This window comes from Polyodon spathula, chromosome 6 (genome assembly GCF_017654505.1).
Source record: "Polyodon spathula isolate WHYD16114869_AA chromosome 6, ASM1765450v1, whole genome shotgun sequence".
Lineage (NCBI taxonomy): Eukaryota > Metazoa > Chordata > Actinopteri > Acipenseriformes > Polyodontidae > Polyodon > Polyodon spathula.
Window position 1 is genome coordinate 53,846,804 of NC_054539.1, and position 23,833 is coordinate 53,870,636.

At 40.5% G+C, this 23,833-nt stretch overlaps 2 protein-coding genes across 4 annotated transcripts in view; one reads left to right on the plus strand and one right to left on the minus strand.

Annotated features, from left to right (window-relative positions):
- The window catches only part of LOC121317337 (CAP-Gly domain-containing linker protein 4-like), a 56,641-nt gene extending 53,481 nt beyond the window's left edge, over window positions 1–3,160 (plus strand). For 2 of the 3 annotated variants that reach the window (XM_041253168.1, XM_041253167.1), the window contains exon 16: window positions 541–3,159. In XM_041253168.1, the coding sequence (XP_041109102.1) occupies window positions 541–880 (340 nt within the window). In that variant the 3' untranslated portion in view covers window positions 881–3,159. Of the gene's footprint in view, window positions 1–540 lie in introns of all 3 variants that reach the window. The other variant, XM_041253169.1, reaches the window with a different exon arrangement.
- An 8,276-nt stretch (window positions 3,161–11,436) lies between these two features.
- LOC121317698 (ALK tyrosine kinase receptor-like) overlaps window positions 11,437–23,833 on the minus strand; it is a 113,253-nt gene continuing 100,856 nt past the window's right edge. The window contains exons 19-28 of the mRNA XM_041253853.1: window positions 22,136–22,322; window positions 18,915–19,005; window positions 18,087–18,151; window positions 17,806–17,935; window positions 17,275–17,372; window positions 16,611–16,703; window positions 16,196–16,297; window positions 14,265–14,399; window positions 13,603–13,693; window positions 11,437–12,475 (exon numbers count right to left, since the gene is read on the minus strand). Coding sequence (XP_041109787.1) covers window positions 11,621–12,475; window positions 13,603–13,693; window positions 14,265–14,399; window positions 16,196–16,297; window positions 16,611–16,703; window positions 17,275–17,372; window positions 17,806–17,935; window positions 18,087–18,151; window positions 18,915–19,005; window positions 22,136–22,322 — 1,847 coding nt within the window. The 3' untranslated portion in view covers window positions 11,437–11,620. The remainder of the gene's footprint in view (window positions 12,476–13,602; window positions 13,694–14,264; window positions 14,400–16,195; window positions 16,298–16,610; window positions 16,704–17,274; window positions 17,373–17,805; window positions 17,936–18,086; window positions 18,152–18,914; window positions 19,006–22,135; window positions 22,323–23,833) is intronic.

Genomic DNA, 23,833 nt, shown 5'->3' on the forward strand with positions numbered 1-23,833 from the left:
TTTCCATCACTGGTACAGTACAGTGCAATACCGTATGGGCTGAGCCTTCACTGTGCTGGTTGTCTTTTTACTCATAATCAAATATTCATAATTATTTGTAGACTTGTGTTTTTTTCTTTTTTTGTCTTCATAAATGTTAACATTTGTCTGTTAAACCTCATCTCAAGAGGTGACAATAGCAATATAATAAAATACAGTCCGTGTTTTGTTTTATTTATTTTATTTATCTATTTATTTATTTAATTAATTAAATAGTGTATTCATTTTAATTGTGCAGATTTTGATTGGGTGTGTCGTGTAACAATATTTTAGTGCTGTAGTTACATGGATGCTTTATGAATGTGGCCTGGACTTAAATCCTACTTGTGAGTTTGTGTCTTCGACTGTAGCGCTCTGTGTCTCCTCTGCTACTGTAGGGCTTTTGTGACTGGAGTGTTTTGTGTCTACCCTGTTAGGTTCGTTGTGGCTATCTTTCTGTGTCTTCCCTGTTAGGTCTCTTGTGACCTGTACCTTTGTGTATCTTTGTGTCTCCCCTGCAAGGTCGCGGCCACCGTTCCTGCGTCGTAGCTGGAGCAGCACCAGTGCAGGGTATGGCGGTTTGCCTCCTGTCTCCGACGGCACAGTGAAGCTGCACCAAGGCATGCAGGTCTTCCTCGCCAGCTCCAACGAGATAGCCACAATCCGCTATGTGGGCCCTGCTGACTTTGCCCCGGGGGTGTGGCTAGGGCTGGAGCTGCGGGCTCCAAAGGGCAAGAACGATGGCTCCGTGGGAGACCGCCGCTACTTCACCTGCCGCCCCAGCCACGGGGTGCTTGTGCGGCCCAGCCGGGTTACCTATCGTGGCATTAATGGGGCCCAGCTCGTGGACGAGGGCAGATAGGCCCATGGGCCACTGGGCAGAGGACAGGACACTGGAGTAGGTTAGCTTTCATGGTTACTGAGCCAGTTATCAGGAATTTAGATTGTGGGTTTTGTTGTCAAACATGGCGTCAAGATCTGTATAACTGTTTTCTAGAAAGCATCCCAAGGACCTTCTAACTTCTAACTAAATAAAATTGTATTGTAGACCTGGAGATTTCTCACTATATCTGCCATTAACTTAAAGTTGTGAATTCCAGGACCCCTCTCCAGTTCTGTACTATTGCATTTGTGGTGTTTTAAAATGTGTATTTCTACTTGACGGAATTGAGGTACTAATGATCAGGGTATTTTAAGTGTCTTTCTAACATGGTTTTACTTTTTTTGTCTTCCTCTAGCTGTCCTCTCTATAGCATTCATATCCCCTATCCATTATTCTGATTTGTCTATTTTATTGTGAACTTTTTAGTAACAATCACTGCCTTTAAAACCCTTCTACCAGAAAAGTATTCCTTTAGAAAGACATGATAGTGAGTTGTTTGGGTTTGAAGAAAAGGTTGATGGAACCTTGTCTAATATTTGGCTCATACCAAGCCCAACAAACATGCAAAAGAGCACAATGTTTTGTCACTTTTGGCGGACAACTACCTACACACCTGGCAATGATGTTCTACAGCACAGACACATGAATACACACACATTTAGAATTAAAAATTGCCTTATCAGTTTATTAGTAACCCTTTTGCACCTTTTAGCAATACATTCCAAGAAAGTGATCCGGGATACTGGGCACTGGCTGCTGCTGCATGGTTTGTGGCTAGTAAGACTTGTTAACCAAGATAAAAAAGACTTGCCACCTGTACAAGCACACAAACTAAAAAAAAAAAAATAAAAAAAAAAAATACAAGAGCAGGAACTAGCATATTATAAGCATAGTCACTTACAAGCACATACACCATTTAATGAAATGTTAGTTACACAAGCACTTATACAAACACACACATCCACAAAACTACACACAGAAAGTGAATCATAGAAAGAAACTGTCAATGTGGTGGCAGCAAGTCCTTGTACTATAAACAGGGTGCAATAAAAATATCAGGCCAGATCTACCAGAACGAATATCAGGCAGCAGCAGTGAATTCCAAACCCACAAACTTTGTAAGTGTACTAATAGATGCACTTAAACTATTTTTTGTACATATGTAACAAGCTGGATGTGTTGGAAATTAAGTGTGGTTTTGTAATATTATATTATATAGGAAAGCAGGTCAAATTGGTAGTGTAATATGTTTAAACTACTTTTCTTTTTTTTTTAAAACATAATTTTGTTTTTAAACTGAAATTTAAGGTGTGTAGTCTGTTTGTTACACACACAGCCATTTTATTTTTGTCTAGTTTTTATTCCTTTGGTTAATAGAAACACCCTTTTGTGTACAAGATGTCTAGGGTGTGTTGTGCTAGCAGCCCTGTACTCCTCTTTGCTGTAAGAACTACCCAGTCTTCATTCAGATAATCAGCTGGTCACAGGAGGCACTGAAACATCTGTGTGCAGCTGTCAGACCTTTAGAAATATTTAATATGAAGAAGCATAATAATGTCACTGCCAAACGTTTTGAGCTAAAGTCTTTCTTCATGTCTTCTGGAAACGTTTGTCATCAAACTTAAGTTTCTTTTAGTATTTTTAAATGTAGCTGTATTTAGTGTTTAATAGCTGTCAGAACTCCCCAGTAGTGAGGTTAATGACAGGCAGCCCTGTAAGACTGAAAAGGGGGCATCTGTTACGTTTTTCTCCCAAGTTTTATTTTCATACCTGTCTCTCTCCCAGTCATCATTTTGATGAATTTCAGAAGTAGCATTTGCTGATGTAGAAATCAAGATGTGTATTCATAAAACATCTGCACACTGGGAAGTGCATTGGACTACAGTGCAGTTACCGGTATGCTAGCACTTTGTGACCGCAGACCATGAGGAAAAAGACTGGTAGACTAGCTCTTTCATGAAGGTAAATGTATTACACTTGCAATAATACCTTTTATTTTTGGATTGAATTGTGTATGTGTAAGACTTTATTTGCTGTTCTATGTACCAGCTATTTTTTATTGTGTGGATGAAGTGTATATGAATTGCAAGATTGCCAAGTGCTTTCTGTCTGTTCTAAAATATACATATTTTGCTTTATTTTAATGATTAATATTTTACAAATGTATAAAAAAAACCTGCTTCGTTGAGGATTATGATATAAAACGTATGCATCTGTAAAAAGTAAAATAAAGATTTATACTCTTATTTCAGTATATACAAATAAATAATGGGATCTTTCTGGTCTTATTGTTTAACCTCAAGGTGAATGCAGAGAACATTTTTTAATTCACCTTGCATGAATTAAACGACCAGGTGCCAGGAGACTGAACAATCAGACTCCTTGTAAATCTGCTGTAAACTGATTACATGATTAATCCACACTTGAGTCTGTAGGGTTAGTAATAAAAGTTTATGCAGCTGTAAGGGAGGAACTATTTATTTAACATCAAATTCCTGGATCCTGGTCATTCTGTGAAACCAGGCACTTGTTTACCTCCTTTGCTTTCGATTGTTGTAGCTAACAAAGCTCTTTGAATTTATTGATCAATGCCATAGCACCTCACTTTGCTGTTTGTTTTGGTCTTTTCATCATTTGTATTGAAGTAGTAGGAGGCAGGTGCTCCACAGTTGGTGCAACACACAAAACCCCCCCCCCCCCCCCCAAAAAAAAACAGAAAAGGCAATTTCAACATCTGTGCTTTCTGCTCCCACTGCAAAATAATAAATGATTCTTGACTCTAGTGTTGATCACTGCAGTGACAATAGGCTTATAGTGAGTTAGCTAGTATGATCAAGTTTTTTGTAACTTTTTTTTCCCCAACGCTGGGACTAAAATTGGGTTTGAATCATACCTCGTTTGTTTTTCTGCAGAACAGTTACAGCACAGGTAGTGACAATGTGGTTTTCCACACGCAGTTCAGTCTCCATGCCCATCTAACCTTTCTGAGCGTTGCCCCCCCCCCCCTCCCCCCCTCCCCCCCTCCCCCCCCCCCCCCCGCTACGCGCTAACGTTTGTTGCCTTTTGAATTTCCATGTTGAACCAATGTGAAAGAAGATAAGCCTGTTTTTGTTCAATACATTTTATTGCGTGTACGTGGATGACATTAACATTAATAGACATTTTGCTATTTACACATGATAAATGACTCTTAAATAACCCAGGCATTGCATCATGCATCGCTGTAGGGCTGCTGTATTATATACTTACCTGGGTATCTCCCTATAAACAGCAGTGACACACAGTTTCAACCTGTCTTCCTTTCCTGTTCATTTAACCGCACACCTGCTTATAAAAGCGCTAGGAACATGGCGTTGCTGAGATTGCCACCTTCATACCATCAACTGCAGTTAAGAATTGACCATCAGTGTTTGACTTGAAAGAAAAATTCACAAATTCGACTAACAAAAAACACTGAAAATGAATATCAAGACAATCTAATTTTAACCAAAAATCTGAAGTGCTGGATATGGAATTCTGATAAATCCTTTAAAGCACTTCAAAATCAATACCTGAATTAATAAAAGACTGGATTATTATTTAATACCCAGTTGTTTCACATTTAAACAAAACCTTTGTAAATGTGTAGGTGGAGTGATTTTTAAATAGTGTTCTATACAGTTAATATTTAGTACAGACTCCTTTTATAGTGAAGTTAAAACAGTGCAATACAATTTGGAATGCTACAGTTCAGTTTATGGACCTAATAAAAGGTTCTAATAAACATAAAAATAATGAAAATCTGAGTGGAGTTGTGCAAATAGGATTTTGGTCTAGATTTCCTTGGTCTTTTGCTATAGGATGACAAATAAAAAAATTGAATATTAAAGCCAGTGTATTTGCGAGGGGTCTTTGCACTGCAAGGTGCAGTACAGCACACATGCTGTAGATGACCTCAGTATTGAACACTGTGTGACGATGCATGTGACCCTTTGCTCTCCAAAACAAATTAAGAGAATGTGTCCTGTGCACTTCAAACTGTTCGCCAAAGCAAAAATGAAAACAAAAAAATGAACTAGGGTATTGTTATGCCTCAGGAACTCTACAACACTAAGTTTAACAGTCTAATGTGTTTTTGTGTTTATATGTTATTCATTCTCTTGCTGCACTTTGTCCATCAGTCTCCCGCTTCCGGGAAATTAATGTATTTAGTTTTTTTTTTTGGTGCGATATTGCAATATCAACAGGGAAATAAAATACCAGATAAAATCCCAGAAACTATTGATTTTGGTATAGTCTGGAAACTACAAAAAGGTTTAGCTCTTCTGCATTAGGTAAGCTACATTAGTAAATTAATGTTGCAGAGTAACTCTTGGATAATTGTTATAATTACTGTAGCTATTTAAGTCCTATTTGTCATAAATGACGAACACATCCATACAGTTAAACTAGAAATAAACCAATAACTGTAATGCTGGTGATTGTAAATATATATATATATATATATATATATTTTCTTTACAGAACAAGTTGTGCTAATGAAAATTTGGAGTAAATAGCTTTGAAAATCTAATCCAAATGCTCCTCCTTGCACTGGTTCTTTAAATTAAAAAGACAATCCATTTAAGAGCAAGTAGCAAGGTTCTGAGAAAGTGTTATATTTACCCACGTGTTGCTAAAACTGTAATGTACCTATCGTTTTTATTTTGAACATCCGGACTACTTTTTACACTTAAAAGCGCTTTTCAAAATGGCTACTGTAGTGCACTGCGGTTTGAGATGTGTCCTCGAAATCAGGGTTTCCCAGTCCTGGGGTCCCACTGTGTCTGCTGGCTTTCATTCTACTGAGCTCTCCATTACTTAACTAGACCCTTAATTGAACTGAATTTGCTTAACTTTTTAATTGTTTTCAGCTCTTAAACAGTTGCAGAGTTTAAGCTGCTCACCGCTTCATGGGCAGTTTTGTTTGACAATATCGGTGCAGTGGAGTGGCCATTTTGTAAAGAGACTTTAAAGTTATAGGTTTATTAAGTTGTCAGGATGTTAATATATTTTTCAAAACCCTGCTACTTATTCTAAAGACCTCATCTGAGTATGTGGCACAATATGCAAGGAAAGTGCAAACTAGAAGAAAACAAGCCAGTAAGTGCTCAAGTCTTTTTGAAAAAATAAATTAGTAGTTCTGAAACTTAGTGGGAAGTATAGTAAATAAAAACAGGTACCATGCATGCGAGTCTTTCACAGTTACTATAAATTGTATGCATGGAGTTGTCCAGTTTGTCCAGGCACACTTGGAGTCTGAGGGTAATGCAGTAGGGTTATTTGGTACAATGCAGCCCTTCAAAAGACGCTTGTGTGGTTTTGACTCTGAGGAACCCTGCAGTCAGCAAGATAGACCCCACACAAGTACCAGTTATAAACATGAACAATAAGGAAAACAAAATACAGAATCATATACAACATACACAAGAGGTATGAGCCATGTAACACACCACTGAATCTAGGATTTTGTCCTTATCCTAACTTTGGACAGCTGCGTTGGGGCCAATTCCATTAACTGAACTCAAATTCCATCTAATTCCTTAGTTCCAATTAAATTTTTTTAAAGTCAATTCCAGTTCTATCCCTGCATACATTCAGTTCCCTTACAATTTTGTTACTCCAAATCCAATTCTACCTCTAGTCCATGAAATGTTATAATTTTGTTTTAAAAGGGACACTTGCACAACTTTTTTTCATTTTTATTGCCACGGTTCAGGGTTGGCGACTTTTAAATAAATAAAAATCAGATTTTTATTTTTCAAAATTACGGTAATTGTGATACTGTAAATTTAACAGTCTTAGGAAGTGGTGGTTTGTGAATAATTACTTACCATACCAAATAAATCATAACTGAATGAGTAAAATAAATTGCTCTATATGAAAAAACAGTCATTAAATCTGCATTATTATGCAATGCAATATGTATGTTTATATGCAAAAGATTACACATCACAATAGTAAACCAAGGTATATATTATTTAATTAGATCATAGTTATTTTTCAATTTTATGACACAAAAAGTTGGATAGTGCAGACTTAGCATAACTATAGTACATTACCAGAAACAGGCTGTTACTTGCCAAGAAAGTTAGTCTAACATAAGCCTAGCACTTTTTTATAAGCCGTTTTTACCAGACAGGTACAACCAATTTCCAGACCTAATAATAATACAAATATAATGGAAAGACCAATTGAAAGCATACAAAGTTACATTAATAAATATTAGGGGTCATATTGGCCTGGCATTGTTTACAAAATAATTTCTAAAACAACTAACATTCACAGAGTTTGTCAGGTCAAACAAAAGATGTGTTAATCTACATGTAGTCAGTGACCCAGTTTGGTCTAATTTAAAAAAAATACAATCTAAAGCTAGAAAAGGGTATAGCGCAAAATGCAAAAAAATAAAATGTCAGTTTGAACTGCAAGGTCTCGTTGCACAGCTGAAGAATCACTGGGAGAAATGTGTTGCACAGGATGATGAACTGGAACATCATGAAGCTGGTAAGTTCCCAATCAATGATAAATATTTTTTTAAAAATATTTTACAGTTCAAATAATTTTACAATTAGTTGCAATTAAAAATCAAAGTCTGGTGAATTTGGTATGCTCTGGACAAATAAGTGACCAAGAAGTTTAAGGCCAGGTATGACCAAGTGATAACACAAGCTCACCAATCTCATCCATCATTTCAGGGAAAACACCTCACTGAAAAGGAAAATAATTTAGCAATGGAGTATGCCAATGAAAAATATCCCTCACTCATCCCAGTCATTATGAAGTTTCAAGCCTTCAGATTTACAAGAGGTGAGTGTATCAGCGACTGAGTGGTGGAAGACGACATAGTAAAAGACTCACTGCTGTCTACCAGCTTATGTCGGCAGTAGCTTCCTCTGGTGTGGAGTGTGTCTTCTCATCTTATAAAGCTGAGGAATCGCCTTGGCACAGAAAAGGCAGCAAAGCATTACATCCAAAGTAAATAGCTTCAGAGACAGTAAGAGTTTGAGATTGTGTGTTAAAGGTTTTTAAAACATTTACTTCTTTGAAAAACTTAAATTGAGTAGTAAAATAAATAAATAAAAATAGCCAACCATGCCACTTTTAAAACAGCAATAAATTACATTTATTACAGTACAATGTGCACATCCAAGAAATACAATGTTGTACTGTAGTATGTATTACCGCAAAAAGAAAGTATCAATTCTGTTACACCTCATCATAAGCTCTTCAAATTCTGCATCACTTAAGCTGCACCACTCAGGCCTGAAAACTTTGCTTTTCTACAGGTGCAGAAGCAACAGGTGTGGCTAGATGCTTGCAGGCTAGTTGAGCTAAAATGGGTGAACTCCACAAGTTTTCCTTTCCAGTAAGCCAGAGGATCAGACTCCTCTGGCAGACGGGGTTGGCTCAGGTAGTTTATTTCAGAAGAGACATCTGTGATGGAGATACTGCTGCAGATTTCAGTGGAGCAGTTGGTGAGGTATGAAAAGAGATGGTGTGTCTTTGGTGGAGGGGATGTAGCCATGTCGGCAACTCTTGGTAGCAGGGAGGTGACCTTGTTAGTCAGCAGTTCCCTCATGCTGTACAGTTCATGCTTGCACCAGTCAAATTTTAAAATGCAGATCCAGACTTGCAGCCATCTTTAAACACTCCATCTCCACAAGTTTTGCAAGGCATGTCTCCAAGGATAACTGCATCATTACCACCATCTTGTTATAGGTTTCCCAGATGTGTGCTATAGCATGACAAACATCGGACACATGCGATGACATAGCTGGCAGCGATTATCTGGTCTCCCTGGACCTTCTCAGTGACCTCTTCAAAGGGCTCAAGTATGTCAGAGTTCCCCAATGGTTTTCAATTTGTATGGTGTGAGCTTGCATGGGGATTGAAGCTCAGATAGGACCTCTGCAGGAACTTTCAAAATTGACCTCAGCTGGCTATTCAACCTTGTGGCATTTGAATTTTGCCATTTGTAGTGTCCCTCCACAAACCCTGCTGCTTTGGTGGATTTATGGCAATTGGATACTATTCTGGACATCTTTGCCATCACATGTCTTAAAAGGGCTAGTCTGCTTCAGGGCATCACGAACAACCAGCTGTAGAGTGCGAGCTAAACGGGCTACGCTCGGGTGGAAAATAATCCAGTTTGTCACTCACACTCCACACTTTAAGATCAACAGCCTCATCTTGGTCTTAGTCACTGTCTTGGACATCCATTGGTGGGAATATGGTGAATGTCTGCATGTTGGCAGCATTGTCAGTCACTATGCCTGAAACTGTCAACCATGTTGTAGACTTAAATAGTCTCCTCCTACGTTCTGTAGATGTCTGCAGTATGCGTGCCCCTAAAACGCAGACAAGCCAACATGACAGGACACCGGAGGTGCGTTGAGGAAGCAGCTTCCTGCTGAAGTGTTTCCTGCTGGGAACGGTTAAGAATGGTTTAGCTGTACTAAGGATGGCACGAAAGACTGTGCTGTCTACAACAGACAGGCATGACATTAGCAATAAAGCTAACAGTTGTTGGCAAGCTTCACTTGGCGAAGATCTGTGGCCTCCCGCTTATGGTCTGAAGTCTGACCAGTTTGACCAACAAACTCCAAGGATGTTAGGGTGCAAAAAAATGTAATCAGGTATGAGCTACCCATTGAAATACAGATTTCCCTTGAGGAGTGGATACACTTAAGCAGTTTATTACAAAAACTATTAATGTATTAGAGACTGAACAGTTTTAGTGACCCTCTTAGTTCATCAATTACATAACCACAGGTCTTTTACATAATTTTCTACCTGCAGCATAAAATTCACTAATTGAACAAACACACCAAACATTAAAATGATGAATTTATCTAGAAATTTAGACATGCAAGATATGGATTGTCACCTAACATACTTACCTTGTGGTGCCTTATGAAGGTGGATGTAGCTTTTGTTGAACCAGAGACATGTTCCTCAATGTTTACACAAAGCACAATGGTTTGACATTGTGGCACTTAAAGACAATAAGGTTTAAATCATCAGGCAAAGTTCATGGTCAAAAAGCAAGCAAAATGGTCATTATTCCATTCCTCATCCTGTCCAGGGTCAATCACACAATCAGGTTTCTCTGTTCCAGTCCAGGTCCAAAATCCAAGCAATCCTTCAAAAAAAAAACTCTTCAACACAGCGAACTATTCTTCAAATCCTAATATTCCCAGTCACCCTCTTTGTCTTTCCAAAAATGTACTCGCCCAAGACTAAGTCTTAAATAGAGCTGTAGGGCAGGTTAGCTGGTTCCAATTAATTTTGAACAGGAGTTAACATTCACATCACAATTGTCATATTAATAGTATTATTTGTAACGATGACAACGAGCAATTTATCAATTTATCAATCTCAGGCTCCTCTTCCAGTTGTTCTGTATGGAATTCAGTCGGGTGTGTTGACAATTGAGCCAGGCTACCCTAGGAATACTAGTCCTCTGGTTTTTTAAAGCAATTCAGTGCAATAGTTTTGTGCAAAAATGGGTGTTATTCAGTGGAATTGAAATGGAATTCATAATTCCATTCACTAAAAAATCCCAATTCAATTCCAATTCCACATTATCACACTTCTGAACTGGAATTTCAATTCAATTTGGAACTGATCCCAGCTCTGTTGGACAGGCATCTCTGTTCAATGGCTCCAGTGACCATTTTGGATGCTGGATGCTCATTTTTATGGGGTTTCTATCCCTAATTGAACACACAAAATCACTTGGGAGTAGTCTTTTTACATCTACTCTGTATTGTCAATCTTTTTGACTAGACATCGAGTACATCTGCACAGGTGGAAAAGAAACAAAAAAATGATAGAGAAATACAAAACACTTATTTAAAACCAGAATTTATCAGTAAAGGTTACAGCCGATAACAACTCAAGTAGTGGCTTAACCCAATCGGAGTCTCCGATGAACCCCCAAACACTGAGTTTGAGGTTGTGTACCCACAATGTTACCTGTATGACTTTTCCACATTTCACTTTAAAGTAAAAAAAAAAAAAAAAGTAGTCTCTTACACGTTTTTACCTGAAAAAAAATTCCACAAATGAGATGACAACCCATAAAAAAAACACTGGAAAACCACCACGAGCCATTAACCCTTTGTGGACATCATCAAAAAGACCTAAAGCACAGGTCTCTAGGACCTTTTCTCTGGAAAAAGCCAAGAAAACCTTTCAATGGCTGAGTGAGACCGATAGAAGCAGAATAAAGCCGAAAAAAAGAGGGTATCTTATAGCCCCATGCACTGCACTACAGAGATAACACGGATATACACAACAGAGATAGCTGCTTCTGCATCCAACGCTAAAAGAATATCACAGTAATATTCTGAGGATTTATCAGTATGCATGTCTATAAAGAGGTATGTGAAAAATACAGCGAACAAGGGGTGGGGCTTGGCTGGAGATGCAGTGTCCTTTTCTGATTCAATGGCTTTTAAACCTGTTTTACTCTGAAAGAAAAAATATTTTAAATAGAGTGTGTTAAATAAACGGTGTGTGTAAAAATAAAATGGACCTGACGCGCCTGACAAGCCCTGAATAAATGGACTGCAAAGGGTTAAGAATTTGAATAGCAGTTAAATACATCTGACACACTGTGGCTTGCTGCCTGGCAACATCGGGAATAGCAGTAGTTGCAGATAGTTTGGGAAGGAAATAACTTTGGGGATCATACTAAAGTGCTGTGGCACTGACATCCTCTGTCAAGGGAAGCCTGGGGTCCCAGGAAGGGATGCTTTGCTGAGGAGGGTCCTGCAAAATGGCAGTCACCTTGGAAACAAGCAAGGGGCGACCTTCCTCTGCACTGACTGTCCTGGTAGGACCAGTTATTTGCAGTGGTGGCAGTGAAGGATCCAGGGGCAAACCCTGCTTCTGGTACCCGCAGCTGAAGGTTCCACAGGGTAAGCGCTGCAGTCTGAACAGAGGGATGGCGGGGGGTCCCTGTGAGAGTGCAGAGGGTTCCAGGAGCACAGCTGGTGGTCTTGGAGGAGCCTGTGCCATGACATCACCAGCAGTTCTATGCTCATGGTCATCCCCCTCGCCCTTGGCCTGCGCTCGCTGCTTGTCTAGGTACCAGGACCTGTAGGTTGGGTTCCAGAGATTGGTGTGCTTGCCGTTCCTACAGTCCAGCTCTGGGGGCTGTGTCTGGGAGAAAGCCAGATTGACGTGCCCCCCGCTGGCCTCCTCAGGTGCCATTCCTCCGGAGCTCTGCTGCAGGGCTGGCTGGAGACGAGGGGGGCGGCTGGGGCTGTTCTGGAGCACGGGGAGGATAGAAGGTCGGGTGAGAGGGGTGAGAGGGGGGGGAGAGGGGGGAGAGAGGGGGGAGGGGGGGGGAGACCCGATGGGGTGCTGAGGTGTGGGCTGCAGGTAATAAGCGGTCTGCTCGTCTTCCTCGGCTTGCTCTGGTAAAGGGGAACCCAGGAGAGGGGGGTTGCTGCTGGGGTCTTCAGGCCTCATGGGCACCGTCTCTTCTTCCTCTGGTGCAGGGCCATACTCCACAGGGAGAGGAGTGTTCACAACGTCTGGGTCCTTGGTGAGGATAGAGAAATGAGACTGCATTCAGACCGTTAACCAAAGATAAATCAAATTAAAACATTCTTCAGCTAGTATCTTCAATGTAACCTCTATCTCTTATAGTAACATCTACACTGATACTAAAAGAAATCCAGGATTCTTTTTGTGTTTCCCATGTAGAACCATCATGTTTTCTGTTCTGCGTTTCAAAGTGAGCCTTTTAAGCCAAAACTAAACCTGAAGATGCTAGCTGAAGACTGTTTTTTTTTTCGTCTATGAAAACCATTGAAATGTAGAATGCAATTTGTTAAAATGCTTTTATAAATGTTTACAAAAATAATGGTTTTGTTTAAATGTTTGTGAAACACAATTATTTATTTATTTTGTCCATCTGTGTTGAATTCAAACTGTAAACAAGCAGTGTTGTGTGATGCACTGACCTTATTGATTCTGACCCTTGTTGGGGAGATGTGATTGAACCCTCTATACCTACTCCTACGTCTGGCTCTGGTGCGTAGTGGTTAAGGGGTGTTCTGACTAAAAAGCAGCATGCTCATTGTTGAGTCTGGTAGCTCCACTTTCATATTCTTATAGCAACACTTTCCACTTGGGACACACTCAGTTGAAGCAGAAATTCAAGCTTTAAGGGAGGATGCAGTAGACACCAGATGGGAAACGCTCAAGCAGTGAGAGGGTATGACTGGGATGTAAATGACTTTCAATTTAAATGGCATTACATGATTCTGTAATTCCACAGTTTTTAGATTATACAGCACCTTTTCCAAATTGAAGGAGAATTTATGCATAGTTATATGCGCTGTGTGTTAGATACTGTATGAGGTGCACAATGAACTTCATTATGGTATTTGACATAGCAGACACTGTGTTGGTTTTGCTGGGATTTAAGGCTGCTCAGGCATGTATGTTATATACAAGGTGTGCGTTATCAACAGGGCATGCACTATAATTTACAGTGCAAAGAGTTGATAACTCCCATCTCCAGTGTAATACATTTATCACATGCTCCTGTGTTAGTGTTTATGTGTGTGTGTGTTTGCAGTGTAAAAATGATAAAAAAAAAAACACGTTTTGGCTGTGTCTTCATCAGCACGTGCTTGCGATTGTGTCGCTGAGCTGCATACCTGCAGACAGTAGTCGACTCGCTCCAGGATGGTAGAGAAGTTGGGTCTGTCCTCAGGCTGGTGCTGCCAGGTCTGCGTCATTATCCTGTACCTGTGAATGCACATGAAGGGGGATTCATTGGGGGTAAGGCGCACAACAGATACTGTAAGAGGTATAATTCACTGTTAAGCATTTGGCAAAATTCCAATGCATCATATCTTGTGTCCATCTTTTTATAGTTAATAGTAGCTCCTGAATACAATCTTCATTTTTGTGATTAACAAGTTAATACGTTGGGTGCAGTGTGTCTTCTATTATACCAGAAATCGTTTCAGACAGTTTGAGCAGCTGTGCTTAGTTTGCAGTCCTCTTGCTCAAATTGCACGAGATGACATCCCTTGTAAACAACAACATTAGGGAGATTTCAATCTAGACTTAAGATCAACCCTTTTGCCCAGGCCTTTTTATAAATTTGGTTTTGTAAGATCACCCTGCCAAGCTGACACAAATAATTAGTTAAATACTGGTTATTGTTTTATTGATTAGTAAGGATTTGCAAGGATTTTCTAGTACTGTATATTAAATTTTGTAGTACAGAAGGAGCCCTATACCGAAATAGTGTGAAACTGAAAGGTGTGCTGATGATGAATATAGGTTGCTGATGCTATCTCCCAGTACTCACACAGGCCCGGGACAGTTCTTGGGAGGGTCCATCCTGCCCCCGCTGGTCACGAACTCCAGCACCTCTTGGTTGCTGCGGCTGGGGTAGGGAATGTACCCCAGAGAGAAGATCTCCCAGAGCAGCACTCCAAACGACCTGCAACACTGGAGCGGTTCAGCCAAGCAGCCCCTTCAGCTAATTCACTTAGACACTGATTGTAATAATGATCATGTCAGAAACCTCAGTAAATTTTACCCTTGTAAATCTGCACAGTAATTGTGCAGTTTTGCCATGATTTTCCCATTGTTATATGTTCCTTTTACCACAGTTTACCCTGATTTGCAATGTTTTTTTTTTTTTTTTTTGTTTAATTACACCGTGTAACAATTTTTTTTATTTTTTTGGTTCCTGGGTAGTAAGTGTTATTTCCTAATTGCTTATGCCTCAAAAGTATAGAAAATGGCTATTATTCCCCACAGACTTTGCTTTTGTGACCAGGACAGTGATATTTTGAAATTTACCTATTTTCCAGAACATTCCAGATAGATTCAGTGCTGAGTAAACTTGAAGTAACTTCTAGAACTTTCCAGTAATATAAATAGTAGTATAAATACAGGGGCCTTAAGCCCACCAGTTCAGTTTAGTTCCAGCTGCCTAAGTGGATACATATCTGCATTTTTCTGAGATGGCATCAAGAGGCTGCAATGGTGGCATTCCTGATGGGTCTCCAAGCCGGTTTTACCAAGTTTCCCTGCTATCTTTGCCTTTGGGACAGCAGGGACACCAAGGTGCACTACCACAGGCAGGACTGGCCACAGCGGACCGAGTTCTCTGTGGAACAACGTCAAGTGGGAGCCACTGGTGGACCCCCGGAAGGTGCTGATGCCACCACTGCACATCAAATTGGGCCTTATGAAACAATTTGTCAGAGCTCTAGATAAGGAGTCGGCAGCCTTCAAGTACCTTCAAGACTTCTTCCCTAAGCTGTCTGAGGCAAAGGTCAAAGCCGGTGTCTTCGTCGGACCACAGATAAAGAAGATCCTGGAGTGCAATAAAATCCCCAAGAAGCTCACTATTAAGGAGAAAGCGGCTTGGATCAGCTTTGTTGCAGTGGTTCGGGGCTTCCTGGGCAATCACAAGGCCGAAAACTATGTGGAGCTGGTTGAGACTCTGGTGAAGAACTACGGCACAATGGGCTGTAGGATGTCCCTCAAAGTCCATATCCTTGATGCTCATCTTGATAAATTCAAGGAGAACATGGGAGCGTACTCGGAGGAGCGTGACTTCCACCAGGATATACTGGACTTTGAATGCCGCTACCAAGGACAGTATAACGAGAACATGATGGGAGACTACATTTGGGGGCTGATTCGTGAAAGTGATTTACAGTATAATCGTAAATCCCGAAAAACTACTCACTACTAAAACTTTTGTAGTCATTTTTGTATTACTTTAGTATAAATACATGTTAATTTGGATTCATATGTTGTTTTTTTCTGACTTTATGTGAACGAAAAGACCGTTTTCTCATTGGAAATAGGTACATTTCAAAATATCACTGTCCTGGTCACAAAAGCAAAGTTTGTGGGAATAATAGCCATTTTCTATACTTTTGAGGCATAAGCAATTAGGAAATAACACTTACTAACCAGGAACAAAAAATGTGTTACATAGTGTTATTATAGTTGCCTTACAATACTGCTCTATGCTTTACAATGCTTACCATGCTTTCACTATGCTTCATTGCACTTTGCTTTCTTTTACTATGGTGAACTTTTATAAGGGTATTTTGTGCTGTGTAGATTTTTATTTTTATGAGAATATATTTTGTTTTACCAGCTAAATATGAAGCACATTTATTGTTTGAAATGGATATGTGACTTTGACTCTCATAACTAAAGGACGGCCCCTCTGCACTTTGTGAGAGCTTGCTGGTATCAATATCAACTCACCAGGTGTCTGTTTTGGACGTGAAAATGCCCTCCATGAATGCCTCAGGGGGCATCCACTTCACTGGCAGCATGGCGCGTCCCCCTTTTCTGTAGTAGCTGGCCCTGCACATGAAGCAACACGCATTAATTCATCAATTCATCAGCAGCACTATAGGGGAAAAAACTCACCCAATAAAATGACCAAACTGGAAATAAACAACTTGAGACTTTTAAGTCTTAAATTTTTTAAAGTTGTAAATGGTATTTTTCTTTTCGACAAAAACAGTTGCTAATGACAATTCGGATGAACCCTTTGCGGTCCTATGTCGGACCAGGTCGGAGTGCTTTTACTGGATGTGCCACTAGGGACCCCTGTTACACAGTACATATTTTTATTGAGAGAAAACTATGATGCACGAGTCACAGACGTTTTTACCTGTAGATATCCCTGGCCATCCCAAAGTCCCCAATTTTAGCAACTCTTCCAGCATCTTTGCAGGTAAGGAGACAGTTTCTGGCAGCTATGTCTCTGTAACCAGGAGAGAAACAAGCAGATAAACCATTACAAAAACCCTTCAACCTTCCCGACTGTACCACTGTATACTGTACCCGACTATCTCCTTTATACCTCTCTGGAGGTTTGAAGGAGAGAGTCAGGTACAGTATACAGGTATATAAGGAGAGAGTCAGGTACGGTACCCTAACCCTAACCCCAACTCTGCCTCAATCTGCACCATTCTACACTGTAAGAGCCCCCAACTCTCCCTCAATCTGCACTATTCTACATTGTAAGAGCCCCCAGCTTTCCCTCAATCTACACCTCTCTACTGTACCAGAGCCCCCAACTGTCCCTCAATCTTCACCCCTCTATGCTGTAACAGCGCCCCAACTTGCCCTCAATCTGCACCCCTCTATACTGTAACAGCGCCCCCAACTCTCCCTCAATCTGCACTCCTCTATACTGTAACAGAGCCGTGAACTCTCCCTCAATCTGTACCCCTCTACATCTCACTATGACAATGTCCCCAACCTGGGCTGAGTTGTTCTGTGTAGTTTATGATTCAGTGTTAAAGCAAGTGTATTTAATAGCTCTTTGTGACCTGTGGATGAAGTGATTTTCCTCCAGGTACTGGCAGCCCTGTGCAATGTCTCGCGCCACATTCAGTAGGTCTACCATTGATAGGCTGGAGGGCTGGGTCTAGGGGTAAAATAATTACACGTCAATATGCAATTATTAAAATGCATTTGAAGGTTTCTTTCTCAAGGGAAATCCATCCTGGTGCAGGAACCTCACTCATGCAATGAATGTATACTGCAGGCATGGTTTGCAAGGTGTATACAAGATTAAAGTGCTATATGGGATAATTTATAACACAAATGCACTTCATATAATTGATGTGGGTGCTGGCATAAACCTGAATAGTTTCAACTGATTCTACTACATACTGTATAAAAGACATGCAGCTAGCTTGGGAACAGTTCTGTAATCGGGTGAGTAATTCTGAGTTATTGCCCTAAAAATTCTCAGCTTATAGACTCATCTTGTTGCCAGGTTCTGGAAAGACCCATAACAGACTTTGCACTAATGCTTAACAGAGCAGCCAGTCCCCTGATGGTTATTGTGCTCTTACCAGCCGTGGACGTGTCTCCCGCAGGAAGGACTTGAGGTCTCCGCCAGCCATGAGCTCAAGCAGGATGAAGCGTGGGAGGGCCTGCAGACTCACCCCGATGCAGCGCACGATATTCTGGTGGTTGAACTTACTGTAGGGGGCAAGACAAGACAGATGAGTTTACATAGCACACACTCATTACTATGCTTTTACTCTATACTGTATTCGATGTGTGTTGCATCATAGGATAGCGACCCTAGCTGTGTAATTGAAGAAGAGCTGAGCTCCCTGCTCTCTCTTACCTGATAATGAGAGCCTCCATCAGAAAGTCCAGCTCATCCTGCTCAGAGCAGACCTCTGGCAGTGTCTGAGGAACACAGAGAGCACAGTAATTAAATAAACACAAACACACACATACACATACTCACTATTTGCAAAATGTAGGGTACAAAAATGGGAAATATTGGCTGTCCATCCATCCATCTGTCTGCCTGTCTGTCTGTCACACGCTATCTCACACTCCTAGCCTCCTACTGATGCTCTGAATTGCATTTGGATATAATCTGATAATCTCTTGATTTTATGCAAATATTTTTAACTTCATGTACAGTATTGCGCACTCCTTACACAATGAATAGGACCCTCTGTATGTGTTTGCACTGGTTTCATTGTGTAACTTACAAAACATTACACAGTGCATAGGCGTTTTGAACTGGTCAACATTCAGGTCACCTACACTGCCGCCAAACAGGGTGCAGTGGTTCGGATTCGGGAAAGGTAGCACAGTGCAGTGTATTGCGAAGAGGAAGGTAAGGCTGGACTTTTGAGAACCAAGTGTTCCATTTATAAATCATTAAGCCATTTTCAGCCAATCAAAATGCCAGCTTTCAGAACAGTTCAGTACATTGTCTGTTGCATGGTAGACTACAAACTGACAGAACCAGCCCTCTTCCCCATCCGAAGCGCTTATGAGAAGACACTCTTATACCAAAGACACAGGGTCAACTGTGGATATAAAGTTATATTTTAGCAGAACAGCACAGAATGGTAGAGCTTGTTCCTGACACTGATGTGCAACCCAATCATCAGCTGCTGTTGAATCATCAGTCTGGGGTCTGGGGCTCCCTTACCTTGACAGCGACCTGCATTGGGCTGCGCTCTCCAGGGATCCCGAACACCTGACCCTCGTATACCTCTCCGAAGGCTCCATGGCCAAGCCCCCTGTGAAGAGAGAGACACATAGACACACAGTCACTACCTGGGGCTCCACGAGAAAAAATAGTTCAGGCAGACAAACATTTCAGCCTTTCTTAGTGTTATATTAAATCTCTGACTTGGTGCACTAACTACTGCTTGAAGGAGTTTGATACCCTGATCCTGAAATCCACCCACTTGCCACGATGAGGACCACCCCAGTAATGACTTCTTTCGAGATGACAATGTAATCTTTCACTGCGCTGGTGTTTCCTATTCTAGGCGGATAAGACAACTTAATCCCGAAACCCAATCCAATCCAAGTGTGGGATGAACTTGAACATTGGTCTTTTTGGCGGCTGTCTACCTCATTGACCCCGTTGTGGAACAAGACACAACTCAGACTGTCATTGTGGAAGAAACGTGGGGTTCCTAATAAACCATGCTTACTGTTTAATACACTTACTTGAGCAACTGTAAACGTGATATGTTCTTGCACTGTTAGTGTCAATTTGTTGTACTGTACACTATGCACTGGGCTTGTAAATTCCACTGAAAATGGTTAAAAGACTAAGGATCCAGCACACTACGGTGCCCACCTCTGTCACTGTGCTGCTCTCAGTGCTTGAAAAAGGGCTATTCTGGGCGAGGGATGACAGCAGGTCTCCAGGTCTTGTTTTTAAGCAGAGTAGCGCATTCAATAACGCCTCCAGGCAAGTGTGTAATTTATCCTGGGGTTTCCCTTTGAAACGTTCATTGGGAGTGGAGCTTGGCAGGTAATTCAGGCTGGCTCTGCTTTTATTGTGATAGAATCCTCCTCCCTCCCCCAGAGGCTCGCTAAATGGAGCAGAATTTATGTCCAGAGCTCATCTGTGCAATTTATGCCCACTCATCTCATTCATTTTTATCTGCTGCAGGAGTCGGAAAACTGCTGCGCTGGCTAGCAGAGAGCTTTTTGTGTTGTTAATGACTACTGTTTAATTACTTTTACTTATTCTCAAGTGCCAGGAAAAAAAAGGTAAGTCAGAGAGATTTGTTGTTCCCATATTTTTACAGTAATGCAGCTGGCAGAATACAGAGACTATAAAAAAGAGAGGAAACGTTTTTCTCTCTCTCTCTGGGATAAATTGTAAAAGGCACGTCAAGGCAGCCTGTGCTACACTTTTGTAAAAGGAAGAATATTCTTTCTGTATTAGCTGAAATAAACTGCCCTCCAGGACAGTGTTTCCCAAACTTTTTGATTGGCTACCCAAATGAACACAGGAATAATGAACCCACGACCCAAAATTATGCACTATTCAATATTTTAACTGAAATACTTCTTAACCAATCAAAAAGCCACATTTCATTTATTTATAACTATACTACACTATATAAGGATTCAGACTTTAATAGTTTTACAGCTTGCTAAAATGCTTGCTTTTATCAAATTAATTATTAGAAAACAATGGTATTAAAACTATTAAAACTAATATATTGTAACAACAAGGCAGACGAATCTGGGGGCGGGGGGGCACTTCTACGAAAATTCTCAGCCGATTGCAGACATGCATTTGCAGGAGAGCGTGTGTGATGGGACAGGAATGCATGCCTGTGATTGGGGGAGCATGCGTGACAAAGCGAAATGTAAGCCTGGCAGAGGGAGGGGCTGGGTGAAGAGTTTTGGAGAGTTTTGGGAGAGAACCTGTTGTTTTATTTTAATTACTGAGTCAGACACGCATAGACTGTTAGCTTTGTGTGTGTGACCTGCCTGTTTGTTAAACCCTTTTATTTATTCTGTGTCTGTTATTGTTGATTGCATTTATTTTACTGAACTTATTATTTTACTCTACTTCTTGTAAAATAAACCGTGCATTTGAGATCAGAATACTTGCCTGGATTGCTTTCTTTGCCTCCATGTTACAATATCAATTTAAAATTATGTTTCAACATAATGAACACCAGTTTTAATTTTCAATTCAACATCATTGCATTGCAAACATACTGACAACAGTCAGTTGTGCATTTTTTATTTTTTTGCAATATGTATTGTAACCAGGTAGGATACATTCATCTCTTTCTCTGAGACAGTGACTAATTTTTTAAGAACGTCTTGCTGTTTAGGTAATTGATCAGCTTTCTGCTGGGGAAAAATGCTTGCCATTTCCCAGTGCAATCTAGATGCTGTGTCTCAAGATGTCGAAGGCTTAAGGCTTTCGTGACCCAATACTTCACAACAAATAACACATCATCGGCGGATCATCCTCGTCAGCAATGTAAGAAAAAACAAAGTTAATATAAGATGATAATAACAAGGTTTTTTTTGTGTTTGTTTCTTTGAGCTGCAAGTAGGATTAGACATGTTTTTGTTTTGCATCCATTTTAACTGTTTTCAAAATCCCAAGTAACCGCACATAAAATGGCACCTTATGCTTTATTTTTTAGGTTCACATTTAAAGCAGTAGACTGGTGATAAAAACAATAAATTGTTTACATAATTACTGCTAATGATTTGTATGTGAATTATATTTATTTTGAATATGAGCATAAGAAATTGTATAGTGAAACAAAATCTTAACAGTGTGCACTGAACGTCATATTTTTTAGACTGTTTGGCGACCCATCAGAAACCTTGCTGTGACCATATTTGGGTCAGGACCCCCACTTTGGGAAACGGTGCTCCAGAAGGCACATATCCTACTTGGAAGATGCTTATATCCTCTAGGATAATCGATACTACACATGAGGGTGTTCCAAAGCTTATTTATTTTTTATATTTGAGTGGCTGGCTTGTAGCAGTGCGACTTCATATTTGCGGCTTTAGTATCATCAGCACATAGTTCTCTAGGAACTCCCCATCCCATTGACAACCCTCCTATCCCTCTCTAAACTCCTGAACAAATTCCCAGGAGAGTTATAACCATTCCTTCAAATATCAGTATTGTTAGTATTGACTCTTCTAAGATCTCTTCTTCACAACAGTAAAATACATTTTCAGAATTTCCTGGGGACCCCCTGGGCAACATTTGCGACCCCCCCAGGGAACCCCGGATCCCAGTTTGAGAACCACTGCGCTAGGCCTGTTTCTTCTCTTAGGTTAGGTGGTTAGGTTATGTTAGGTTAGGTTATGACTCCCTGCTGTAGAAGCCCCCGCTCCCCCAGCGCTCAGCCGCCTCACCTCATGAGTGAGATGTTCCTGCGCGACACCTCTTTCAGGTCGTTGACGGAGGTGGTCTTGCCGGCGAAGCAGTAGTTGGGGTTGTAGTCTGTCATGATGGTGGAGGTGCGAAGCTTGCTCAGCTTGCACTCTGGGCTCTGCAGCTCCAGCTGAATGGACTGCAGCTCGGGGTGTTTCCGCCGGTACACTGCAGCACACAACCAGGGGAGAAGTGGGGGGGTTTGTGAATAAGGAATTTTCTGTATAATTGCACAGACAGGCGCATGTGTTTATGCTTGGATTCAAGTTGTTTTCTGAGGTAATACAGTTTTCCATCTATATGTATCCGCTATACTACACCCCACAAATGGGGGCTAAAAAATCTTCGCATTACTGAACACCAGCATGGTAAACAGTGACAGTAACACTGATAAAGAGCATTTTACATAGATATCTGATTTTCATTTTTTTTTTCTACTGCTTTCTAAAATAGTCTGAAGTGATGCATTTAGCACTACAAATTGGGAGATAGACAAACCTTCCAACACAGCTGAATACGTGTGGGTGGTGTTCCTGTAAGCCAAGGATGTATGCCAAGTATTATACCTTGTACTTAAGCCAAGTATGTGTGCCAAGCATACAGCAGGTTGTCGTGGATGCTCAAAGACTTTTACTCAAAGTGTCATCAGCATCATTATTTCACAGATGAGAACAAGCATGACATCTCTGCCTGTACATGGTAAGGTGGAAGGGTAGATTATGTACGCTCCACTACACGCCCTGTTGGGGTCATATAACCCCAGTGCGGCATAATAATACTCAATGGAATTACATAACCAGTAATAAACAACTTAAAATGCATTTGAGACATTGAGCCATATTTTCAAAGCTTTTAATCCTATTTTTTGAAAGAATACAGTTCCATGTAAACAGATGATGCTATCCCCTCGTAGCGGTGGCTGGTGCTTCATTATGGCTCCACCTGAACTATAAACAAACACACACCCTAATCCTTACAATCCTACAGTGAAAATGGCACTGCAAGGGACTGGCTGCTCTCTACAAAGCATGATTTTTACACAGTAAGAGTGTATATTTAGTTTCGTGATTTGATAAAAACAAGCTGTACAGCCTTGAATTTGATTTTTCTCTGGATTCATTGATAAAGAACACAGACAAAACTGCAGTGAAGATTCTAAAAATAGATCATAGTGGTAGACTGTTGATGACACTGTATATTACAGGAAGTCACTGAATTCAGTGTGACTGTAATGGGTTTGTGGGAATCTGATAAGAGAGACAGAGGGAATGTATTTGAAATGCAGCGCCAGGGCACTGGTTTATTAACTCCGGAAGGATCCTATGCTCTCTCCGTATACTTTTTGCAGGTTTTAAATCCACTAAACTAATAAGAATACTTACACAAAAACACAAAAGAAAAGTAAACAAAATACAAAACACATTGGTATTCCCATAAGCAGGTTCTCAGCCCTGCCACAGACCCATTGACTCATTATGTAATCAAATTATCAAAAACCACGGGTTTTAAGCCAAGTACACCAAGCAGTGCTGCATAAACTGCAAATAATTGTCTAATGCGCCATAATCAGAGAAACCTTTGATTTGTGTCTTGATCGTGTCTTTGTAATGTACAATGAGAAGATGGAATTTGGCCCATCAGTGCTCGTATGGTTTCTCATCTTAAAAAAATCCCAATCA